The sequence below is a fragment of the Netta rufina genome (assembly GCF_964035555.1).
Source record: "Netta rufina genome assembly, chromosome: 1".
NCBI lineage: Eukaryota > Metazoa > Chordata > Aves > Anseriformes > Anatidae > Netta > Netta rufina.
Window position 1 is genome coordinate 3,546,320 of NC_140123.1, and position 23,541 is coordinate 3,569,860.

General features: G+C 43.4%; 1 protein-coding gene across 2 annotated transcripts in view; it reads right to left on the reverse strand.

The window, feature by feature from the left end:
* Nucleotides 1–1,443: 1,443 nt before the first annotated feature.
* RSF1 (remodeling and spacing factor 1) overlaps nt 1,444–23,541 on the reverse strand; it is a 55,738-nt gene continuing 33,640 nt past the window's right edge. For both annotated transcript variants that reach the window (XM_084304308.1, XM_084304309.1), the window contains 8 exons: nt 22,962–23,041; nt 19,243–19,297; nt 17,793–17,902; nt 14,864–14,931; nt 13,951–14,158; nt 12,553–12,776; nt 10,222–10,413; nt 1,444–8,803 (listed from right to left, as the gene is read on the reverse strand). In XM_084304308.1, coding sequence (XP_084160434.1) covers nt 8,226–8,803; nt 10,222–10,413; nt 12,553–12,776; nt 13,951–14,158; nt 14,864–14,931; nt 17,793–17,902; nt 19,243–19,297; nt 22,962–23,041 — 1,515 coding nt within the window. In that variant the 3' untranslated portion in view covers nt 1,444–8,225. The remainder of the gene's footprint in view (nt 8,804–10,221; nt 10,414–12,552; nt 12,777–13,950; nt 14,159–14,863; nt 14,932–17,792; nt 17,903–19,242; nt 19,298–22,961; nt 23,042–23,541) is intronic.

The window sequence follows — 23,541 nt, forward strand, 5'->3', positions numbered from 1 at the left end:
TCAGTTGGAAGGGACCTTCAAAGATCAAGTCCAACTGCCCGACCACTTCAGGGCTACCCAAAAGTTATCCAAATCCTCTTGAACACTGAAAAACTTTTCCTGCAAAACACTGAACGTTTTTTCTTCTCTGGACTTTTCTAGTCCTAATCTTGGACAGCGAAGAGGCGAAGCAGCGTATTCTGGAAAAAGAAATCGTGTGAAGAAGCCAGCAGGAACGAGAACATACTCAGCTCTTCTACGCTGAGCCTTTTGAGTGCTTTGGAAAGCTCCTCAGCCACTCCCACCCATTTTGGACTCTTAATTATGCAGATAGTTGTCATTCACACAGATAATCACCTTGACAGAAATCAGAGAGACTTCCACAGCGAGGTGAAATTTAAACATTGCTAGGACAGAGCGAATAAAACGCCAGCAGCAGTAGATGAGGAAACCATCTGCAAGTTCGTCATGCCAAGGAATTACCGAAGTGCTCATCTGGAAACCAAATCCTACAACTTGTCCACAAACCCAGATGAGACTGCAGCAGGCGGTGGGGTGAGCTGAGTTCATTTCTCCTCCAGCACGCCAGCGTGAGTTTCTCTCGTGTTGCAGACCACTCCTCCAGGAGCAAACAGGACAAAGCATGGTTTAAGCCCAGGTTAAAGGCTCAGAGAGGCAGGTTCCATCCCAGGGTGGTGAAGGATGCCTTAGGACACCCTGTGGGACTCATCACCCGAGGGAACCTGTTCCTCTCCCTGGCACTGCCCACTCCGGGGTGGCTGGTTCAGACTTCAGCATTTGCCCCAAGATGATCGGAATCACGCTCAGAGGCTGTTAAAAATACAAACGTAAGATGTTGGCATTTCATTTCCAGCGAGAAGATTCGGTTCGCAGCAATTTCTCACCGCCACAGGGACATGCAGTAGCTCAACTATAGCCAGACACCGGGAAAAAAAAAAATTGAATAGTTAAATACTTAAATAATAAAAAAAATATATTGAATATTAAATACGTTTTTAGTGCTTCTCTGCAGGCAGACGTGTAGTGGTTTTACACGTCTTGGCCTAATTAAACGAGCTCAGCTCATTAAGAATTCCCCACTGCAGTGTGAGGAAACCCGAGTGTTGTAGCACGAGGCAAACGCCGAGCTCCACCAGATCTTCCCCATCATCAGGGCAGAGAAAAGAAAACTCAATTTTGACCGAATCGGGATAAAACACGGGTTCTCCATTCCCCTGGCAAGGAGAGGCAGCGGCTTCACCACACAGCATGCTTGGCAGGTCGGGTTATTTCAATTTCTCTTTTTATTATGACAATTTACATGTCATATTTATATGAAAGAAATGACAGTAGATATTATAACAAAAAACATTATGAAAGAAAAGTTACACAATTAGGCCTGCGAGCTATAAAATGGCTTCAGGCCCAGCTTATACACAAAGAGTTCTGACCAGAGGACTGTAGTGAGACAACGCTGAACAATTCATTAACAAAAATATTGGCACCAGCCGTAACATTTTCATTCTTTTTTTTTTTTTTTTTTTTTTTTTACTTCATTTACAAGGAATACAGTATTTAAACAGTTGTGTACTGCGAATCGAAAAACAGCAGCTGTTGTGAAACTGCAGCTAACCCTTCGAGCACTGAGGCCACCGTGACTTCTTCCATTTGGGAAAAGTTTTCATCGCGTGCTTGGCGTGCGGTATCAGCGGTGGGAAGGGGGGGGGGAGGGAAGACAGTGCAAGCACCACCCGATTTATGTGCAACGAGAAGAACGCTTCCAGTTTTTGTGGTTGTTTTTTGTTGTTTTTTTTTTTTTTTTCCAGCTCCCACACACGCAGCGTGCGTCCCCTCGGTCCTTTCCCTCTGCCGCGACCCGAGGGATCGGACAGCGAGGTTTGGGACTTGTGAAACTTGTGAAACTCTGCGAGGAGCTCGGTGGGACGTCACCGTGTCAGCTCTGCAGGGAAAGGAACCAAAAATGAGGCCAACGGTGACGGGACCGCTTTTAAGGAACCCAAGGTTTTCTTTGCCACCATGCAAACAGCCCGCGGGAGTAAGACAAAGCTGTATTTCATGCACGTATCTCTTAAATTTCCTAATAATCTTATTTTTTAAGAGACCTGTCTGGCAGTTCGGCTCTAATTCTTGCAGGAGGTTGGAGGATGATCCTACAAGCAAGTAACCCGGTCTGTGCTGTCAGCAAACACACCCAGCCTTTGTCCAGCAGCTCTCTAAAACCTCTGCGCTGCTTCAGACCCGTCGTGCGCGCCGACAGCAGCGACCTTCTGCCTTCCAAACACCACCTCGGGGCCACTGCGGGTCTTTTGGGGTGGGCTGTGCGACACAGGGAGGAACCAGCGACCCGGTTGGCGGTAAAAGCGAAGCATTTCAACACAATTAAAAGGGGGAGTACCATTTTCATGAGGAGAGCGTCGGGTTCTGTACAAGGTTTGAGAGTCCATATAAAGAGTATGAAACAGCAAACTAAACGAGGCGTGGAGTTATGATGGGATCTCCATCTCCACCAATAACTCAAGCAGTAGATTAATATCTATTAAGGACTTTTAATTGCTCTAACTACCAAATGGTGCACTGGTGACTAGGCCCTATGGTGTTTTAGCAGGACTTTATCCCCTTGGAATCGTTTAAGCCAGGTTCTGCCGGGCTGACCTACGCCTCAGCTGCGCGGGACACGAGACGAGGAGCGAACAACAAAGCAAACTGTGCGGCCTCCGACCAGGGGCAGCCGCCGCGGGTCTCTGCGGACCCATCCTAATTAATTTCTGCGGACCCATCCTAATTTCCATGGACCCATCCTAATTCCCTCCGCATCCACACTGCGCTGGCGGAACCGTTCCCTCGAGGGAAGAGGCCGTGAGTGGATTTTTTTTCTCTTGATTTGAAAGTCAGGGTGAGAAGAGGAGGGCGCCGGGATGAGTCTCTCAGCAGAGACCTTCTAGTCTTTAAAGGGCAAGTCGGAAGCAGATTTTGGGGCCTTTCTTGCAAATTGTGGGGGTTTGCGTCCCCGTTTTGCCGCTCCGCTCGCCTCCACCCATTCCCCACCTCCTGCTGCCGCTGGAAGAGCGCCCCGGCAGCAGGAGCAAGCGACTCGGTCTGCACCTGGGGAAGCGGTGAGACTGACTGTACACAAAGTGCTGCAAAGTGCACGAGTAAACCAACCCAAGGGCCAGAGCAGCTCCGCCCTTCGGTTTTCCTTAGGAACCTTTGGGGTTATCTGTAGCAATTGGAGATCTATCTGCAGACACAGCTGCCTTCCTTGAGCCTGTGTCCTCTCTAACTGCTATATTGTCCCCTCTCCTGCTCAGAAGCTCAGGGGCGGGGTGCCAGCATTTACAAAATGATAGTCGAAAACCCAAGTGGTAGGACTTCCTTTTAATTGCAGTTACATCTGGAGCCTTTACACCGCATAACTCGATTATAAAAACTTCTCATCTACTTTAGAGCGTTCTGTTCTCTCCTCCAGAAGCTGTACACAATCTTTTTTTTTTTCTTTTTTAAGTGTCATACTAAGCAATATACATCTTTTGCAATATACAAAATAAGTTAAATTACTCTGAAGCGTTGGGACAATCAATTCCCAAGCACGCGTTTTTTTTTTTTGCCGTTTGGAACTATCTCATTTAGTTAACACCTAATCTAAAATAAGAGCTCGGTAAGTGATGCAGGTTTTCAGCAATGACAAGAAATCTTCAACACCCCAATTGCCAGGGGTCCAGCTTCAGAGATTGTTTTCAACTCAGAAACATTTCTGAAGCCAGAGCTTTCCATGAGGGCTCCGATTGGGTACCCAACTCTATAAAGCATCAAAAATGAGTCATTTAGATTTTTTCTTACATCGGTATATGCTGAAAAAAAAAAAAGTGTTGTTTCTGATGTATTTATTTCCTGTCTTACAGCATTCGAAGCGATCTAATCCCTGCCCCACCTGTTACAGAAGGGGGGGAAGAAAAATAAGACAACCGGGAGACGTGGGCTTGATCCTGCACATCCTTATCTCAGACCACAGTCCTAAACGCTCCTACAGAGGCTTTAAATGCTGTAGGAATTGCAGAATTGTGCTCTTCTCACACGAATTGCTGGAGTTTCCCCCACCATATTCAACACGTTTCGTTTCCCAGAAAGTTACTGTGCTCAGGTCTTTGCTATTTTCTCTCTATACGTTAAAGGATTTGATAAACCCAGTGAATTGGAAGCATGCTTCAAATGCAAACAGGTACCAGGGGTGTGCACGGCACATCACATCCACAGCACGAGCCTGTGAGCAGGCACTGCACATCGCCCAAACCCACCCTCAGCGCCTACCTAGCACGGTTTGACCTAGGTGACACAAATCTCTTGCTCAGATCGGGTCTGGGGGCTGGGATTACTGCCATCATTTCTTCAAATTGCTGGGTACAAAGTGAATTAAGAAAGCAGGTGCCACAAAAAAAAAAGATAATAAAAAAATCCTCGTTTACTTTTCATAAAGGAAGTTTGTGAAATACGCAAATTGAAGCAATGTCTTGGAAGCTGAGACCAGGCCTTCCTACTGAAGAGCATCGAACACCAAGTTGTAAGCGCCTGAAAAGAGGTAAATAAGGGACACCTCGACAGAGAACTATTAAATCATTGAATGATTGCAGCATCCAGAGACCAGCAGAGTTCAAATGATGAATATTCAGATAAATTGGAACAAGTGCACCGCTACCATACAGTTTCTCTTTTGGGAACACACATTTTTGCCTTGAGGTTCTTAGAGTAAGATCTCTCAAAGCGTTCAGACAGCGATTAGACATCAGGAGCGAGCAGACAACAAGTCCCCCCAAGCCTTTAGCTCTATGAAGAGTGACTGAGACATTTGAATCCAAAGAAATCTTGAAGGTGACCAATTTAGAAAAAAAAGCATCTGTTTCTCTCAAGTGCTGGTAGAACAGAGCGATCCTTTCATTAAAAACGTCAGGGAGATGCAGTTATTTTATAACAGAATTAGTATCTACGAAGGCAAGCTATGGAAGAGCTCAGAGCTGGTTTGTTCAGCACTGATCTTCCTACAGAACTTCAACACCAAAGGGTTTTTGGTAGCTTGGTGATGCTGTTTTCCATTTTTAAATCAAGGATATGCTCGGGTTTGGGAGATCTGATAATTAAAGACAGCAACAGCGGTGAAGTTTTAACCTCTTAATTCTGGCAGCCTTCTGGCTCGGTTACCGCCCTGATTTCCTTACTGCGGGGCAGCCACGCCACACATTTTCTCTCAACCCCACGAGCTGTCTGTGGGATGACAACTCGCCATCGCGCCGCTTTGTGGCACACAACGCCCGCTCCCCACGCACTTCCAGCTCCTTCCCCTCTCCAGGGCTACCTGAGGCTCAAACTTCAGACATTTAACCTCTAATCGCAGGATGAGGACAGAAGAGCACAAGGTGCAGACACCGAAACACCCGGAGGACGACCCCACACAACATAACGCAACGGCACGAACCCCGCGTGGCAGCCAGCTGGCCTCAGGCCTGGAAACAACTTCCCAAACAGATCGCACGTTTTTCACCAAGCAGGAAGCCTCAGAAAGGAGAGAAAAGGTTAAGTTTTAAAGCGTTAGCCTTTCCAGGACGTTTTGGCAGATTTCACTCGCACAAACTCGCCTAAGGGAGAGCTCCGGATCCTGGGGGACGAAGCTCTCTCAGGTATCAAAGGTGGCTTCTGAGAAGACCGAAGAGTTGGCTTTCCTGGCGACCTACAGACAGTCAAACCTCGCGACACGTTGTCCTCTCACACTTATAAAACTCGGCGCTCCTGATTTAAGCTTCAGCTTCTGCTTTCTGGCCTCTCCTGCTTTTACACCGCTCCCTAACGCAGCGCTCCATTTTCTCCCGGTCAGTAAATTCGGTGGTTGAGCTCCTGGGTGTTTTCCCACACGCACAATTAGTTACTCACTAATTAGTTAACGTTTGGGCTGCCTCTAGAAGCAAGAACGTTCGCTACAGCACCCATCGGACACTAACAGGCTCCGCCTGGCAGCGGGACAGATTATGGCACTGCCAAAAGAGATGAGAAATCGCCGCTCGCACCGTGTGGCTGGACGGGAATCAGCCAGTTCGCACTGCAAATATTAGACCCGCTTAGCAATTATTAACATTAAAGAGTGGAAGCCATCTGTTCTTGCTTGTTTTAAAACACGAGTGCATTAGAAACGCAGAAGCTGCATTTGGGCATCGCCTAGGCAAAGACAAAGCCTTGGGAGCCCAAATGCTACAAAAGCTTTTAAAAATGTTCTGAACTTCTGTGGCTTTTCACTACCCTGTCTTGATGTCTGCTCATGAAAACTGTTAAGAATTGGGAAGGTGGAAAAATATTTCGTCTTAATGGCATTGAATTCGTTTAGAGAGTGATTTCTCCGGCCGAACTCGTGGAGAGGGAGGTGGGCAACAGAAAGAAGAGTCCCGAGGCCAGAAGGGAGGTGTTCGGGCCCGAGGTTTCCTAGAGAGGTATTTAGTAAAGGCCTAATGCCGGTTTCATCACAAGAAAACAGAAGTGCTCAATGACTGACTAGTAAATACAATACAATGGAAGGGAATCAGGTGGGGCAGGAAAGGAGAACTCACTCCTCAGTGGCAGCAGCAGTTTTGGTGCATCCATTGCCGGCAACGGACATAAACACCAGTCAAAAATCCAAATCTCAGAGCGAAAGGATTAATAGATGTGACCTTTTTGGATTTCAACGCTTGGCAGATCTGTCTGAGCTGTCTGGGAGCTACAACACGTACAAACGCTACAGCCTGCATCTTAATTCACAACGAAGAGAAAACTCAATGCTACCCAAAACAAATTTCAGCTCTGCTCTTTCTTATGTGCCCCATGATGGTTTTTTTCTTTTGTAATACCCTTTTTTTGTTGTTTTTTGTGAATAAAAGCACATATCGCTTCACGCCCACTCAAAAGGTGACGAGATGTCTTGGAGTCAAGCGTTTTCTCTCAGAAACACTGCCTTCTTGAAATCAGTTGGTCACATGGCAATTATTAAAATGTATTTTAAGAAAATCCTAATGGCCAAAGGCCGACACTACATTCAAAACCTGCTAATACATCCAGGCAGATAAGTAAAATCAAAACAAAAAAACACACACAAACCCCAAAACAGAAAACCTCCAAAAGGAAAACTGTTCCATTTGTTTACTTCAATTTGAAGTAGATATTAAGGACATGAATGGACCAGTCACGGTTTATTGGAAAATCCCTCAATCCTTTGATGCGCTGTAATTCTGTGGGCAACGCAGTTTGTACAAACACATTTCGTTCACAATACTCCGACAGAAGGTGAAACGCGAGTGGCCAGGCAGCTACGGCAGGGTTCTTTTGTCTGTCAACGGTTGCAGCACGTCAGGATGCCTTCCAACTTACAGACTAACTTCGTATCAACGCGTCCTCCCTCTAGACACCGGGCATCGAAGATCGTCTGGCGGGCTCTGCGTGAGATCGCCTCGTGAATTCATCGCTAGCGTGTTTCGGCTGTCAAAAACTTCATTACAGTACACTTTACTGTACAAACACTTTAAAGGATGTTTATTAGGAAAGTCTGCAAGTCATAATGGATAGCAGAGTTCTTGTTTATGGTACCTTCTTGGCCTCTAGTAATTCTGTTTGCCTCCAGTATTAAAATCAAACTGCTTCCATGAAGGTGATTACTAAAATGAGCTATGGTATGTTAACCTACAACTCACAAAATGCGACAGTACAGACATTAATTTTGAGACTGTCTGTTAAGTTGTAATCTAAGTTGTGAACATTTAAATATAATATATATCTCATATGAAAAAGCTAAAGCACAAGTGCTTCTGCATCCCCCCACCCCGTGAGCCAAACCCACCCCAGTTCCGGTTTGGGCCCTGACCGATTTGGAATGCTTTCTTAGGCCACCCATTTCCACAAATTTGTATGCACTCAGGAAATATAAAGTCAAAAATATACAAATCTCTTGTTGTTATAAGGTTTTTGTGAGTGAAATTACCCAGGACCATGGACTTGGAAGGAGAAGGAGGGGGGAGGGGGGAAGAGGGAATTTACAGCAATTCTTCTTCAAAGTTCAAAACTGGTCACTTCACAGAAAGACTGCAGGACTGGTGAAATTCTTGCTTCTAAAAAGTGATACTGTAGTGGAGAATTCTCTAGGAAAAATAAAACAGCTTTTAATAACTGGCCCGCTGGTATGAGCTACCGTGGAATAAATTAGCACAAAAATGGAAGTCTTATAACTGTTCACTGTTACAGACGTAATCAACAAGGTCAGTCACTCTCAAGAGTTCGTCTTCGTCTTCCTCCGGCCCTACCGCTTCCTGCCCGCTCCCCGTCCCGTTGGGCGCCAGGCTGGCGCTGGCCGTGCTGTCCTTGGGGGCCTGGGTCTTCTCACCGGGTTTGCCGATCAAGTTCTCAATGGTTTTACCTGGGCTCTGTCCGTTGGTGGAAGGCAAGTCCACCAGGCTGTAGTCCAAAGGGCTCTCCACTTTCCCTACGTTCTCGAAGTCGTCTTCTTCGTCGCTTTCTATCCGGTAGCAGTGCTTCTTGGCGTTGTCTTGGGGAGCCTGGGGTGCCGGCAGCTTGCTGGCAGGCGCGGGGTTCTCCGCGGCGGCGTTGGCGGCGTTCTCGCCGGTGTCTTCGTCGTCCGTTTCGATCCGGTTCAGCCGTTTGCGGACCGGCCTCTCCTCGTCTTCCTCGTCCTCGCCTTCCTCCTCGGAGTAGTCGTCCGTGCTCCGCCGCCGTTTTCGAATCAAGCGCTTGGACTCCTTCGTGGAATCGTCGTCTTCCGAGTTCTTGGACGTGTAGCTCTCTGCAACGAGCAGCAGACTTAAAGCCGTTAGCAAAGGGGGGCACGCGCAACAGCCAACGCGTTCCTGTCCTCTCATCTTTCACCCTCAACGAAAAGCCGCCCCTCTCTCACCACGCACATCCAGGCTCCTTCCTCAGTCCCCAACCACAGCACAATGCTTGCTTTTAAATTTTAAAGCAATAAACGAGCTGTTGCTGTTCTGTTTTGGGTCTCAGAAGTACCAGAGGCTCTGGAGGCCGGTGTAAACACCCCCGGGTGGTAACTGCATGACACACAATTTCATCCCTATCCCACGACACCTATTTTACACCCTTTCAGAAACTGAGGGCCCAAATAACGACTGCACTATCTTCAAAATATATAAAAAAAAATAGATCCTTGCATACAGCTATACTACCCCCGTACACAACTTCTTTCCAAGTATACGAACACCGCTTACATGTCCCCAGAAGGTTGCTGCCCTTTAACAAGAGGCCTTTTTGTGGCAAACTGGGCTTTCGTGCAGGACAGACCCCGTCAGGCAGGCCCTGTTTGAAGTCACGATGCAGGCAGCAAGACCCTCAGCCAACAAAGAGCTGACAGATTTTTAGCAGGCAGCCTGCACATCCAATTTCTGAGGGCAGACTGCGTATCGAGGATCGGGTTTTCAAGGCTTTACGTCCTTGTTTCCCTTCAGGGAAGAGGATCCTACACCAGGCTGTAAACTCGGGCCAGCACTTCCCAAACTTACCTACAAGTCAGAGGCCTGCAGAGATTTTCTGAGCAGCCCTGGCATCCGCTGCACCCCGCAGGGCTCGGCGTCTCTGGGAAGCTGTCTCATGAGCAGGGCGTCCAGAACATAAAGGCCCCAAAGCCAGTGGTTGTTTTTGTGAGAGATAATAGGGCAGCTCAATGCACGCCAGGTGCTCACGGTGTGACAGATATTAGTGGGATCAGGCTTCCTCTGTGACAGCACCCGGTGAGACACCTGCCCCTAGCACAGCACCTTCGACCAGGACGTCGAGTAGGGACTGAAAAAGGCTGAGCTGCCAGGGAGAAATGTAGGGTGGCACAAATACAAGCGGTAACAGCCTTTGTCTCGCAAAAGAGAACCTTTAAAGACTCAGAGGAGGATGTTTTGTGACCTCTTAGTGGAAAAGTGGCCATATAGTTACACTAATGATAGTGTCAGCATCCCAGCAGTCCTTGCCAGGCATGGAAAACCACACCTGGAAGGCAGGAGTGGGGCAGCAAAGGCTTTGAGAAGTAACTGTAACAGCGTGTCACAGAGGAATGTTTCAGAAGGAAACAGTTTCTGAGAAACATCAAGGAACTCTAGCAAGAAAATTCTCTGGGCACCTCGGAATGACACCGAGTTTTCTCCTCGGGCTAACGCTGACGTACAGCAGCTCCTGCAATCACGGACTGCTCATTTTTACCTTCGCTGTCCGAAGTGGAGAGCCTGCGTTTATGAACTCTTCTCAACTCCTTTCCATATCGGACGCTTTTCTGGGAGCCGTCGCTTTCCGAATCTTCCTTGTAGTTAACTTGTCTCTTCTGATTCCGCCTTGATCTTCTCCTCCTGGTTTCCAGGTAATCGTCGTCGCTGTAATCCGTGTAATCGCCGCTCTCTGTGCAGAAGGAAACAGCCAGGTCCATTAAAGCAAAACTCGACTATTTGGAGAAGCTTTAGAGCAACATTAATAAAATCACGCACTCTTCCAGCACGGGAGAGTCTCAGCCAGCACGCCTCATCACCCTGACCTGTTCCAGCCTCACGCATCAGTTCCCCTTTCACTGTCAGAGCAGAATTGCTTGCTTTGAAAATCTCCTCGCAAACCTTTCTCCATCAAACTCCTCCAGAACAGCTCTGCTCACTGTGCTTTTGTTCCCTCTACTGGTGCCAAAGCTGCCTCCTCTACAGTTCCTGCCGGCTGAAACAACCCGAGCGAATCCAAGGGACGGCACACACATTACTGCTTCCACTGGAAAATCCTTCCTGGTTTGTACATTTAAATTCAGTGCTCTCTACTCAAATCATTTTCAAAATAAGCAGATGAAAAGAAGAAAAAAAACAATGACAGGGTGAGAATCCAGGTAAAATTTGGCTTTGAAATATTAAATCGTTAACAAAAATCAGGCTTAAAAGTTTGCTTACAACAGAAGCTGCAGAGAAGAATCTCACAGCTATTCCCAATTCGTCGTGCCCCAGACTACTGCACCTACTGTCTCTAAGAATTAAATTTATTTAAATTTTCAGTACTTGACGATAGTTTTACAACAACTTTTGCTGCTTTTTCACTGAGCTGTGCCAGAGTAATTATCCTGAGGTCACGGCACATTTCTACATGGGTCACAAAATGTTCTTAAGTTACTAACATCACTCACAGGTCAACGTAGCAATTCCCTTTACCTCCTAAAATGTTAGGGAAACGATCAGCGCAAGTCGGCACAAACAACCACCTTCAGAAAAAAATCTCCATCACTGGAGACTGAAAACAAAGCCATTCACGGAGCACATTACTTCTTTAGATCAAAATAGGGTTAAGGCAGGATCCTGAGGGACAGTAACAAGGGTAAAGAAAAACACAGTTAGATGTAGAAGGAATTATATTAGAAGCAGTGAGGCAAGGCTCTACCTAGAGCTTTTTGACACAAAAGAAAGAAAACTGTATTTGTATTCAGTCTCCTCTTTCTTCTCTTTTTTTTTTAAACAGGGTGCTTCGGATGGTACATTACGGAGTGCTGATTTTCTCACAGATATGTGTCCACAAGCAAACAAATAAATTTTGCTCGCAAAGTAGGCGACTCTTTAGATCCTCCAGCTTCTGCAAATATCTTCATTAATAACAGCTTACATTTGGGACAGGGAGACAGCAAGTGGATGCAGCTGTCTTAATCTGCCCATGCATTAACCCTCCTTTTGGATACCAGTACCTCAAAGCTGCCTACTCCAACAAGTTAACACCCCAGAGTACTCACTAGCTTAAATTCACAATAAAATTAGTGAAGGTGATTATATATCTGGCACTTTCTAGTACCGGATCTCCAACGAAGCAGAAACACAGAGGGCGGTCTTCAGAGAACGACGCAAATCACCCAAAGGTGTGCATGTTGTACAGGTATTATTCACACGCTTTGAATTGTGCAAACAGAACCTGAACTGCCTGAAGGACAAGCAGAATGAGTGAATTATTAGGCGTGACAAAGGCTTTAGTTACTACAGATGAGAGAGGATAAATGCAGAAGAGACAGATTCAAGGTGTTAGGGTCTGCTTTCATGCCTGCCGGGGATCACAGCATGCCATACAATGGCTCCCTGCAGCTGAAGGAATTATTTGTCCATACAAAGGGAGGGAAAATGTTTCCTTCAGAAGAAGCTTTTTCAATTTATCCAGAAGGTCTTCAAACAGATGTAAAGAAATATATTTTTGTCTCCATCCTCTGTTTTCCCTGCAATCATGATCCAAACAGGAAGGTACGGGATAGCTGAAGCTGTACACAAAGGACATACCGTGACAGAAGCATCCATTTAAATACATATTTATTTAAGTGCCAAGAAGCCAGTACTCTGGAATAGTTTCCTTCAGAATACTCGCAGCAGAACAAGCAGCAAGCTGCTTTACAGACAGGAAGCAAAGATGACATGTGACTTGACCAATGCAACCAAAACCATTAATGTCAAAGTCGTGACAGGAAACTTGAGACTTGCACTCCTCCTCTCTCCAGTACGAAGTATTTAATGCTTTTGGAGGACTACTGATACTCACCAGATTCTCTGCTTGAATTCTCTTCAGAATCTTCCTCTTCATCATCTTCAGAATATTTTTTCTTGACTGTTTTCCTTCGTAACCGCCGGCTTTGCCTCATGGGCCTGGAGAGGTGTCGCCGGGATATGCGGGCGCAGAACTCGGAATCGCTGTCCTCATTCGATGGCGGGTCGTCTTCGCTTTCATCCAGATTTTCCTCCGATATAACAAACTCGTCCTGAGATCTGTTCAGAGAGAGACCACAGACAACAGAGAGATCTGAAACAAAGCATCAAAACGTGACCTCTATTTTATGAGCAAGTAATAAATGCAAAGCAAGTGCTGTCTTTAATAAACGTGCACAAATCTTACAGAAATAACGTGTACTAAAGATCCAGAGAGAGCAAACTGCTGTCTCTGGAGTTAAATTTCAGTTTTCTACTGGGGAGACAGCTTTACAGGGCGTGAGATTACGCAGCAGATCAGAACAGCAGGTGACTATGAACGCTACAGCAAACTGAGACTGCATTTGGCCGCCAGCTGAATGTAAATTCCAGTACAACATTCCAAAGGCGTTCAGCGGGGATCTGATTTGAAAATGCATGAGAACACTTTAACAGACTGATGTGCTATTAATTCCGTGAGATTTCCAAAAGCTACATTGACTGATTGGAAATTTCCAGCACATTTTGCTTAACTATTCAGGATGCCATTGAAAACTTCTCATCATATAAAAAGAAAAAGCTCAAGAGATATTTGCATTCATCTTGGTTATCCATAAACTTAGTAAATTGACCATATGACTGGTGTAAAACTTTAAAAGTTGATGGTAAAGAGGCTAAACCTCCATTATGGTTCTCCACTGAGGCATAAAGGAAATTTAAAATTATTAATAATCATTTAACTTTAGGAATTTCCCAGTCTGAAAGATGAGAAACTCCAGGGAAAAAGAACTTCAGTCAGCTAAAGCAATATTCATTCAGTGTTGAAACGTTCACATAACTGTTTTCTATAATATAAGCCTCTTGACTGTGTTTAAACTCTACCTTTTAGAAAGCAAAAATCAAGAACTGATTTCAGATCCCACGTGTCAGGGTGGAGAATTTCACTCCTCTGATTTCTAAATGGCAATCACGCCAAATGAAAATCCCACAAAATATGACATTTTCAAAAGGAAAGAGCCTGCCTCATTTCAGTTATGTCTTTGCTGAGGATAGGTTCTGCTTAAAAAGCAGGTTGGATGATTTGCAGTGCATTTTTTCCAGCTCAATTATGTTCCATTAGGCCTGGAGTACTTTTGCTGGCACCGTGCAGTGGTGTTCCAGAACAGGACACGCACCCTAATCACCGTTTTAGGGGCACTGCAAAGTCACAGAAACCTGTAGCAGCCAGGGATTGGAAACTAAACTGCAGACCTACCCATCGCTGATCTTAAATTCATCCTCGCTCTCCTCTTCATCCAGGTTACTGTCACTATCCAGGTCGTTTAGTCGCCGTCGTTTCTTGCGCCGTGCTGCAGCAGCCCTTTGTGGTCGCTTGTTTTCTTTCCTTTCTTCCTCTAGGATTGTGGAGATGTCTTTCCCACGGTGACCTGTGATATTAGACATGTCTTTGCCTCTGCCAATGCCTGAATTCAGTGAGAGCAAAGGGAAAATAAGAACAAGTTTATTTGTATTTAGCTTTACACGCATCTTTCTTCCACATCTCTAGCTTCAGCTTATTTTCTGTAATACAGAATAATTTTTGTCATGCAAGGCACTGGCTGAGTCTTGTTCCTGACACACACAGCCCCAGCTGTGGTCACTTAGAAATGCTGAAGTCAACCTGGAAGACAGCAGCTAAATGTCAGCATTCTGATACTTAACCACAATCCACATCATTCCCAATATGAGTGCTTTTTGTGGGGGGCAGATATCAAAAAATAACCCAAGTTTTACAGGTGTCAAATGCCAACAGCACTAGCTACCACTCCATTCAGAAACTCAAAACTTAACAAATGAATTTTAAAAGGTTTCTTTAAAAATTTTAATTAATGAATTTTAAATGAATCATTTTTTTAAAAATGAATTTTAAAAGCTTTTCACTGTATTCATATATCAAAACATGAACACACTGAATTTAACTACCAAGACCAAATACTTTTTGGCATCTTTTGGCAGCCTGGAATGGCCATTTCCAAGGGAAGTTAATTAGTTTGACTCTAAAAGTATGGTAGTAAAAACTGTTAATTGTTTTAAGGGAGATTGTATTTGTTGCCTATCATATCAAAAGAAATCTGGACTTAATCATCTTGCCCCACTGCAAAGAAAACCAAATAAAGTCAGAAACATACCTCCTCCATCAGCTTCCTTGATATCATCTTCAATTGCCTCATCAATTGCCTCATCAAATTCATCAAACCTAAAAGTAACATCTTTCATTTATGACTTTATTTGATATTAAGAAAACATACCTCCAAATCTAACACTGCTTTAAGAAATCACACTGCACGGATAGGGGGCTGGATATATAACAAAATAACAGACAATGGGTCAGATATATGATGAAATAGCAACATTTTAAAAGGTGTATTTATTATTTTGATGTGCTAGCAGAGTATTTCTCATTGCCAGGGCGTATTACTATTGATTTATACGAACAGAAAACCACCTTCATTTTACATGACAGGATTCAGCAATATATAATTCCAACACTATTTTAAATGGTATCAGTGGCATTTTTCAAGCAGAAGACTAGTTTTTCACACCTTTTATCTGGATGACATATACACTGAAAATTGGCAAAATAGATTTGCTGAAAAGCACCTGAAAAGTATAATTATGCACCCTAATTTTTCCTTGAAAACTTATTTCAAATAGCTTCTTTTCTCCTCTTTAAAGCTGACAGTAATTACGTCTTATAGATCTGCAACATTCTAAGCTGAACAGATAAAATATACCACGCAGACTTCATAATTATATACAAACAGACCTAACGTAATGTTATATAATGAAATAGGAAAACCAAAAGCAAAATACTGGAGTACACTTCTGTAAAACTGCACAAATCCCTACAAACTGAGGAACTCATTTAAAGGGAACGGCAAATGGAGGAGAAAGGATCCAGCCCTTTTTCATGGAAGATGACTTCTTTGCTTTGTTTCTTCAGTTCTGAACTTAAATCTTGCAACAAAAGACTGTTACCTGCATTACCAAAATGATGCCTTCAGATGCAAAAAGTAGAGATTTTATTAATTATAGAAAAAAAACATTTTGTTTAGATTATTTTTTTCTTCTAATAATTTTTCTTCTAATCATTTTTTAATAGAAATGACTAGTGACTGGACATACTTTCATAAAAAATTCACCTGCCAGTCACTAAAGATTACAGCTATGTTTATCTCAGTCCTCCATTGAGGACTCTGTCAGAACAAGATGAAAATAAATCTGGCAATTACTCTGTGTTCCAACAGTAACCATAAAGCTCTTCTTTAAAAATAACATGATTGATTTCTGGCCTCTCTGTACATCTAAGAAGAACCTTATGTCATGTTCAAGGCAGCTTTACACGGTAAGAAACTAACTCTGAAATTATTCCATCAATAAGATTTATTCCACATCACCCAAACGCTGTTTTCCCTCTGCAGCACTAAAGACACCCTCTTTAAATAGTGAGGAATCACTTAATGCTTTCAAAACACTGCTAACAAATAACCTGAAATCAAACGTGAGCTGATAACTGCTTGTCCGTTAAGTGTAATGGGACATTATTCCCTCTGCTGCTGCTTTATTTGTGAGGCAGATACTCGCTAACCTGCTCAGGAGAGGAAGACACAGATGACTCATGGCACAAAGGAATTAACCTGTCTTTGGAGAAGCAGAATGCTACACGATACAGATTTGTCTGCGAGCGGAATGAGACATTTAGCATTTATTTTCCCACTCTGAGGGAAAGCACACACAATTCTCACTGCCACCGGTCGGACTTCACTGCAGGAACATCAATCTGAAGTGACACCCTGACATGTGTAATATTTCCACCAGCTCTAAGTTATCTGTACGATGGAGTCCATAGAAAAGGCTGTCATTTTCTATCAGAAGATTGATTTTCAAGAGCCACGTTATATTAAACTTTATTTCAAATACAATTTACTGTCTTTGTACCATGTGTGCCCTGCTGAAGTCATGCCAGATATCCTACAGGCACCGTTTTTTCCTCCTGGTCGGCTGCTGCCTGACCTGTCACACAGCAGCAATTCTATGTAATCGTGCCCGTGGCATAATGTTCCTTACAGAAATACCTGATTTTGCAAACCAGCAATGACATTTCTGTTAATGTGGCTTCTGCTGCTGATTTTAAAAGCTACTGAAATGCAACAGCTAAGTGAGGTCAGGCTGAGTTTTCTGAACAGGCTGGAAAACTCACCAGACACAAAGGCTATGCCTCTCGTCAACCAGGCTGAGCTTAATCATGGTTATTGCTGGAAGGTTTTGGAAGTTGTAATGTTCTAATTTTTTATGATAAAGGTCTACACAGAACAAGTACTGTGGGAAAGGCAAGATTTTTTTTTCTTTATATTCTTAATGCAGCTGGGACAAAAAGCACGAGCTCTCAGGCAACCAACCCCGTCCTTCTCTAATCCCCTGGGGAGGATACTGGGCATATCTCAGGGTATTTAGAAAACAGTTTATAAAACACTCTGACAATACACGGAGAACAAAAGATAACATGAAGATTGTGCTGAATTTTGGAAACCTTAGTGGCCTGTTCTACTTTTACTTTCAGAATGCAGAGTCTAAATGCCTTGGATTTTTAATTTACCAATTGCATTTTTATCATCACAATTACTCTGCAGAGTTGTTCTCTTCTAATTGCACATTAAGTTTCATGCCCCTTTTGTGTAAAGTAGCAGTAAAGGGGAAAAAAGAGGGAGAGGAATTTCAGGCCTTCACACAGAACGTAAGTTTCTCTTTCAAGAGAAAGGAGGGGCATAACTGGGCTGCTTTAACTTGCTGCAGAAGCTTCAGTAACACCAAAATCTCCTCCAATATTCCCGAGCAAAGAAAGTACCGTGTGCATTTTACATCTTTTATGCATCTGCCCTTCGCTATGCTATAAAAATACATCAAGCATAAGCAGCATTCAGAGAAAGAACAAAGACACTTTAATTTGGTTGCTCTTTTAACTATAAACGTCTGCTTGAGAAGCTGTGGGTTGCTTGAGAAAGAACATGACAATGACTTTTTGTGTTGTTTTACAAGCTATTTAAACAAGCTGCCTACCTGTAGCTTATGCATTTCCGGGTTCTGGTAGACCTCCTTTCAAGTAGCTTTGATTTGGGCTTTTTGGAATCTTTCTTTTTTTCTTCCTGACCTTCAGGTATTTCTGGCTCCTGTTCACATAAGACAGAGTGTCAAAACGTTTTCTCTTCCCTCCCTCGCTCCAGATTTATTACGACTGAACTCCTGCCGTGCAGATTTTTATGTAATACAGAAAGTTTGTGTGTCCAACACAACACATTTTGATTTCCAATGCAACGACTCGTTACAGCGCAGATTTCATGGGACCGCTGGCTGACACTGCCCTTCCTGACAGCCTAATTCAGGTTCTTGTATCGCTGTGTTTACACTGCAACACTCAGGTGATCCTCTCAGGACTTGTAAGCAGCAGCTGAATATGCTGTTGCTCGTATAAATCTCTACCTACTAAGCACAGGGACTCTGCATCTGTGCCCCCGCACTGGTCTCTGCCTCCAGACAGCTAACGGCACGGGTGCTTTGCTCAGGGGCTCTCCTTGGTCTAAGCCATCACAAACGCCTTTACTCGGTGCAGTTTCAATGAAATTCCAATGAAATTCCACGCAGTTTAAATTTAAGACACTGTTTCCAAGTTATTAAGTTAAACAAACAAATAAAATCTGTCCCTGGGCAGATATTTTTAAAAATATTTTTTAAATACTTGCTCTCAGCCAGAGTCTTTTGCAGGTTTGTAAAATCTGTTGTCACGTGTTGGATATCCACAGACACATGGAGAAAATTAGCTTTACTACAGCCAGAATGGAAAGTTTGTGTTTAAAACAAACTGCAGTTTCATTTTCAACTTTAAAGCAAGGAACATGTTATATAATTTTGGATAAAGGCGTTTGGCTATGACATGAAGAAATTCACTTTAAAATGTATTCAAGAAGTGAAAAAAGGGCAATCACCACATAAATAAAAATATTTTTCCTATTCTGCAAAGGGAAACCATGCACAAGCTCTGTTAACAGGACACTAAATGCCTATAGTTTTTCACCAAACTTCAATATGAACTTGCTGTAGGCAAAGGAACTGCATAACCTCGCTCCTCACAGGCCAGAACCACTCATTTCTCTCCATCAGCTCTAAAGGCTACAGCAATTAGCTTAGAGATGACTGGACAGCAGACAGCAGAGTTAATTGCACTGAATCCCACCTTTACAACTGGCAGGATGGCAGAGCACTCTACTCAACACCCAAGTGTAAGGCAATTCTGTGATCTTTACCAACAGAGGACTCTGCGTAGCACCAGGTGGCTCTAATACGCAGGAGAAAGCTCCCTTGGCTTCAAATTCACCCTCAGTCTAAAATGAAGGCCACTGAATTATTTCTGTCTTGAATATCCGTTGATTTTTCTTTCCAAGATGCTAGTAGCTCTCGTAACACAACACTGAGAAAGAATAAAGAATACTGCAACGTAGATGCAGTGACCTACCTGCGGTGGGATGATGTTCTCAATACTGATGCCCACGTACACCAACCGCTCTTTTCTTTAGGAGAGAAAAAAAGAACATAAGTTTACAGAAAGATTGCAGGTATCTAAAATAATGCTGCAGTTAGCACCATTTGAAGCTCCTACTATCACTTACAGAAGCATCCAAAGAAGGTGTTCCAACTGAAAACCGTTATTACAGCTGGAATCTAAATACTAAAATATCTAAATATCTAAATACTAAATACTAAAATCTAAATACTAAATCTAAATATCTAAATACTAAATCTCATGTGATTACATTTTCCTGTATGCATAATAAAGTGATTTCCAAAGAGTTCTCACAAACAACAATATTTGAAGGTTGCTAGCACCCCAGAAATGACTGAATTCGGATACAAAAAGCAATTAAAAAACCAGCTGAAAAACCCTGATGTTGTGACACTACCAAATCTATAACCACCATTAATCTTGGAGGCACTGGAAGATAAAATGGGAATTTAAAATCACACTGAACTGGAAGAAAGAGATGAAGACGGGATGCAATTCCAAAAGGACAAGTGCCGGGAGAGAGAACAGTGCTCAAATATAGGAAAAATGACCGGAAGGAGAAGGAGGCTGTTCTTCTGGACCGCAGTAGGTAAGAGGATTAAATCAAAGTGAGTAAAATTGAGTTTTGGGGACAGCAGCAAGCTTAGCTTGCCTCTGAGCATCTTCTGAATTGCTTTGGGCACAAGTCTGGTGCCTGGCCTCTGCTTGCTGCTCCAGCCACACCAGGAGATGCCTCCAGTATCCCAGCACCTCACCAAGAGCACGAGGTGCTGACCTCTGGGCTACCAAACCCAGCTATCAAAGAGCAGTCTGTCGCCTTCTTCTATGAAAACAAGGGATAGTTTGGATAAGTGAAAATAGCAAAGAAAGCTATGCTGAGCAGCTATACTGAGCCCGTGTCCTGGAGTCGCACCAGGGTGCATCAGGTGCACAAGGACACAAAGGTATAAGGTGCATATTAATCTGAGATGCCTTTACTTCATTATGTTATGCACATGCTTACAGGCTTCTATGTGTAAAAAATTGGTTTCTAAAACTGTGATTAGCTTATAAACAATCTAAGTAAATTTTACAATAGCCTTCTGACCAGCCTCCTGCATTTTTATCCCAATAACCTTCTGAAGAATGGTCTGCTGAAAGAATTTAGCAGAACATTCTTAAATGACACAAACTGGTATAGTTCCTGAAGTCATACTGACAGAAAGCAGAAATGTTTTACAGGCAAAAAGACCATGAGTTTTGACAACTCTGTATCATTAGATCTAAACTGAAAAGTCAGGCTCTGTATTAAAGTAATTGTTTGTGTCTCCTATCATTAGCTTCCAAAAATGAGAGCTCAAAAGAAATTGTCTTCGTCCACCTGAGAGCCATGAGATTGTTTGGATGACAGGAATTTTCTCATAGTCTGTGCAAAGTCACCGTGCTCTTACAAATGAGTTTAAACAGCATCTTAAGGCAAGGAACGCAACTCCTAAAATCAGAAAATTGATTTTATGGTCTCCATTTCTCGTTTTTTGTAGTGCAAAACATCAAGAGATGGGAGAGATGAAGAAAATTCAACTGGTTTTAAATGTGATCAGTGAGGCTTTGGGGATCTGCTTTACCTCCCCTGGCTTAGGTACACACTGTTTAAGAAATTAGCAAATAAAACCAGCCAGTCCTGCCAAGGTAAAGGTCTTAAAACAAATCACACCATAAAGTATCAAAGCTTTCATTACTAGGATGCAGGACCCAGAAGCTCAACATTTTAACCGGTGGTTTAAAGATTTTAACCAACAGCTTTGGGACTGTGGGTGCAGGTAAGCACTGACTGGTTACAAACACTTCCCAGAAGATTCCAGAAAACATCTCTCAAGTAAACAGCAGAAAAAGTTGCTAAAGGGAAGTAAAAAAGAGGGCAGGAAAGGAAGTGCTCCACCTGATTTGAGTGGAAAAAGTAGAGAAGTATTTCCCAGAGGGATTTTCTATCAAGTCTGGGAGTCTCTGACATGAACTAAAAGGGGCATCCATAACAGCTTGTGATAGGACATGATTATCGAAGTGTGCGTGAGACACCTGAAATTCAGCCAGGCTGTTGTGGTGACATCTTGAATTCACAAACAGAAGGAAAACAAAGGTATGGCTTTGATCTACATCTTTGTCGGTCATCATGTAGCTGAAAGTTTTCATAAAAAATCTGTGACGTGGCTCTTGGGGGATGTGTGAGGATATAGCTGAACAGCTGAAGCAGTTTCAAGGGGATTCTTGAGAAGCAGAGAAAAAACAAAGCACAACGGTGTCGCTAGTCCAAACAGCACGGTAACAACCCTGGTTCAAAGAGTCGATGACGTGTGTGTGCCCATGAGAGAATTGTTCTTCTCCTTCCCAAAAAGGCAGAGAGGAGATACTGTCATGTTACAGAAATATTACATTAAAATATTTCTGTGCCCTAAACAACCTACTTCAATTTATACACCAACCTGTAGTAAAAAAGGCCAGCATTTCTTCTTACCATTGTAATTCTTGCTGTCTTCAGCCTTTTTACCTTAGTTTCCTAAAATACACCGCCACTAAGTTGAAGGACTTCAATATTCAACGACTGTATCATGAAATCCTTTACAGCCCAAATTCATTTCTCTCTTTTTAAAAGACTTAAGGGAAAAAAAATGAAGGTTCTTACGGTGTACAACAGAAAACATTAGGTTAATTTGATGAGGTATGAGCATCAGATTGCAAAAGGGCTGTTAAACAGCTGTTTCAGCCCCTGAAAAGTGCTATGATATCGACTGTATGCTCCCCTGTAACAGTCAGAAGGCCGTACTCTCATGCAACACCAGTGATTTCAAGGAAGGAAGACAGACTGGAAAAAAACCTGGCATTCCAAGTAATGGTTGCCAGCAGAATATTTACCAAAGTAGGTCCAAAAATATTGTTCACCAGCAACGAGGCTTCCCACCACAAAGCAGAGCAGCAGACACAGTTCCTCTGTGTCCCATACTCCTGCACAGATGGAGTAAGCTGAGCTCACTCGTAAAAATAGCTAATTGCTTCATTCCCAAAGCTACAAATTCGCTAGAATTGGCAAGCCGAGGGTAATTTTACCACAGTGGGATCTAAATCCACTCTGAGCAGAAGCGAGGAACAGTTGGTACCTGATCTGTCACTCTCGGTGGTGGTGCTGCAGTGATAACAAACGGATCTGAAGGAAGCTGAAGGCAGCCAGGGATTGTGCTCCACTCCTGAGCACCAAATCACTACACCCCGTGTGGTCTTACTGCGGGTGCTAGAAACACGAGCCTGCTCCACTGCTGTCTTTACAGGGGTCTCACCTTCAGGTGAATTGTGCCTCTTAATGTACAGTTCATGCAAAGTTGTGTTTAATAATGCATGCAGATAGTATTGAACGTTGCAGAGCACTCAGTGTATGCCCTAAAGCAGTCTGTTATGCAGATTGTGTCTCACGTCCCTCATTTTCAGGTCTGAGACATGCAGATAGCTATGGTGAGCCATAATTGTCCTCAGACACCTTGGCTCATTACTGGACTTCTGCCATCTTGCAAGCTGTCCTGGTGCTGCACCACCAAAACCTCTGTCACCAGTGGGAAGGCAAAACTGGTGTCACCACTTTCCAGTTTCTTTTAGCCCTTCCTCCCCAGTCCCGGGTTCGTTAATGCACGTTGAAGGAGTGGTACCTGCGCTCTGCACGCTCCTTCTTTTTTAAGACAACATCCAGATCTTGCAATTGTTCTTCTAGCTTCTCACAGAGTAATTTCTAAGGGAATGAAACACAGCATTAGTTTCTTTCGTAACCATTTTGGTCTCCTGTTCAGACCCTTCATTCATTATTTCTATATTTGTCAAACTGCTATCTGGAGGAAGGGTGAATGCTTCTACACTGGAGGCTTTTTGATGAACAAAGCTTAAAGACTGTCTTCCTAAAGCATGTGTGTGCTCTGGCATGAATGTCTTTAGAGAAGCATCCTCCCAGTAACTGGAATTTACTGTAGGAAGCAATGCACCTAAAGCAAGTACTAAAGATGTTTAACATAAACACACTTCTGTATTAGTATCACATTTTTCTTGGTATTTATAACGTAGCCTCAGAGAAACCTAAAGATTTCAGACATACGTAAAATGCACACATGAAGCTGAGTGTGCAAAGACTGATTCTGTTTGTCACTGAACCTCTGGACAGCACACAGAAGTCTATGGAAAAAAAAAAAAGTAGGGGCTACAGGAAAAAAAAGTCTACAGAGAAAAAAAGATAGGGGT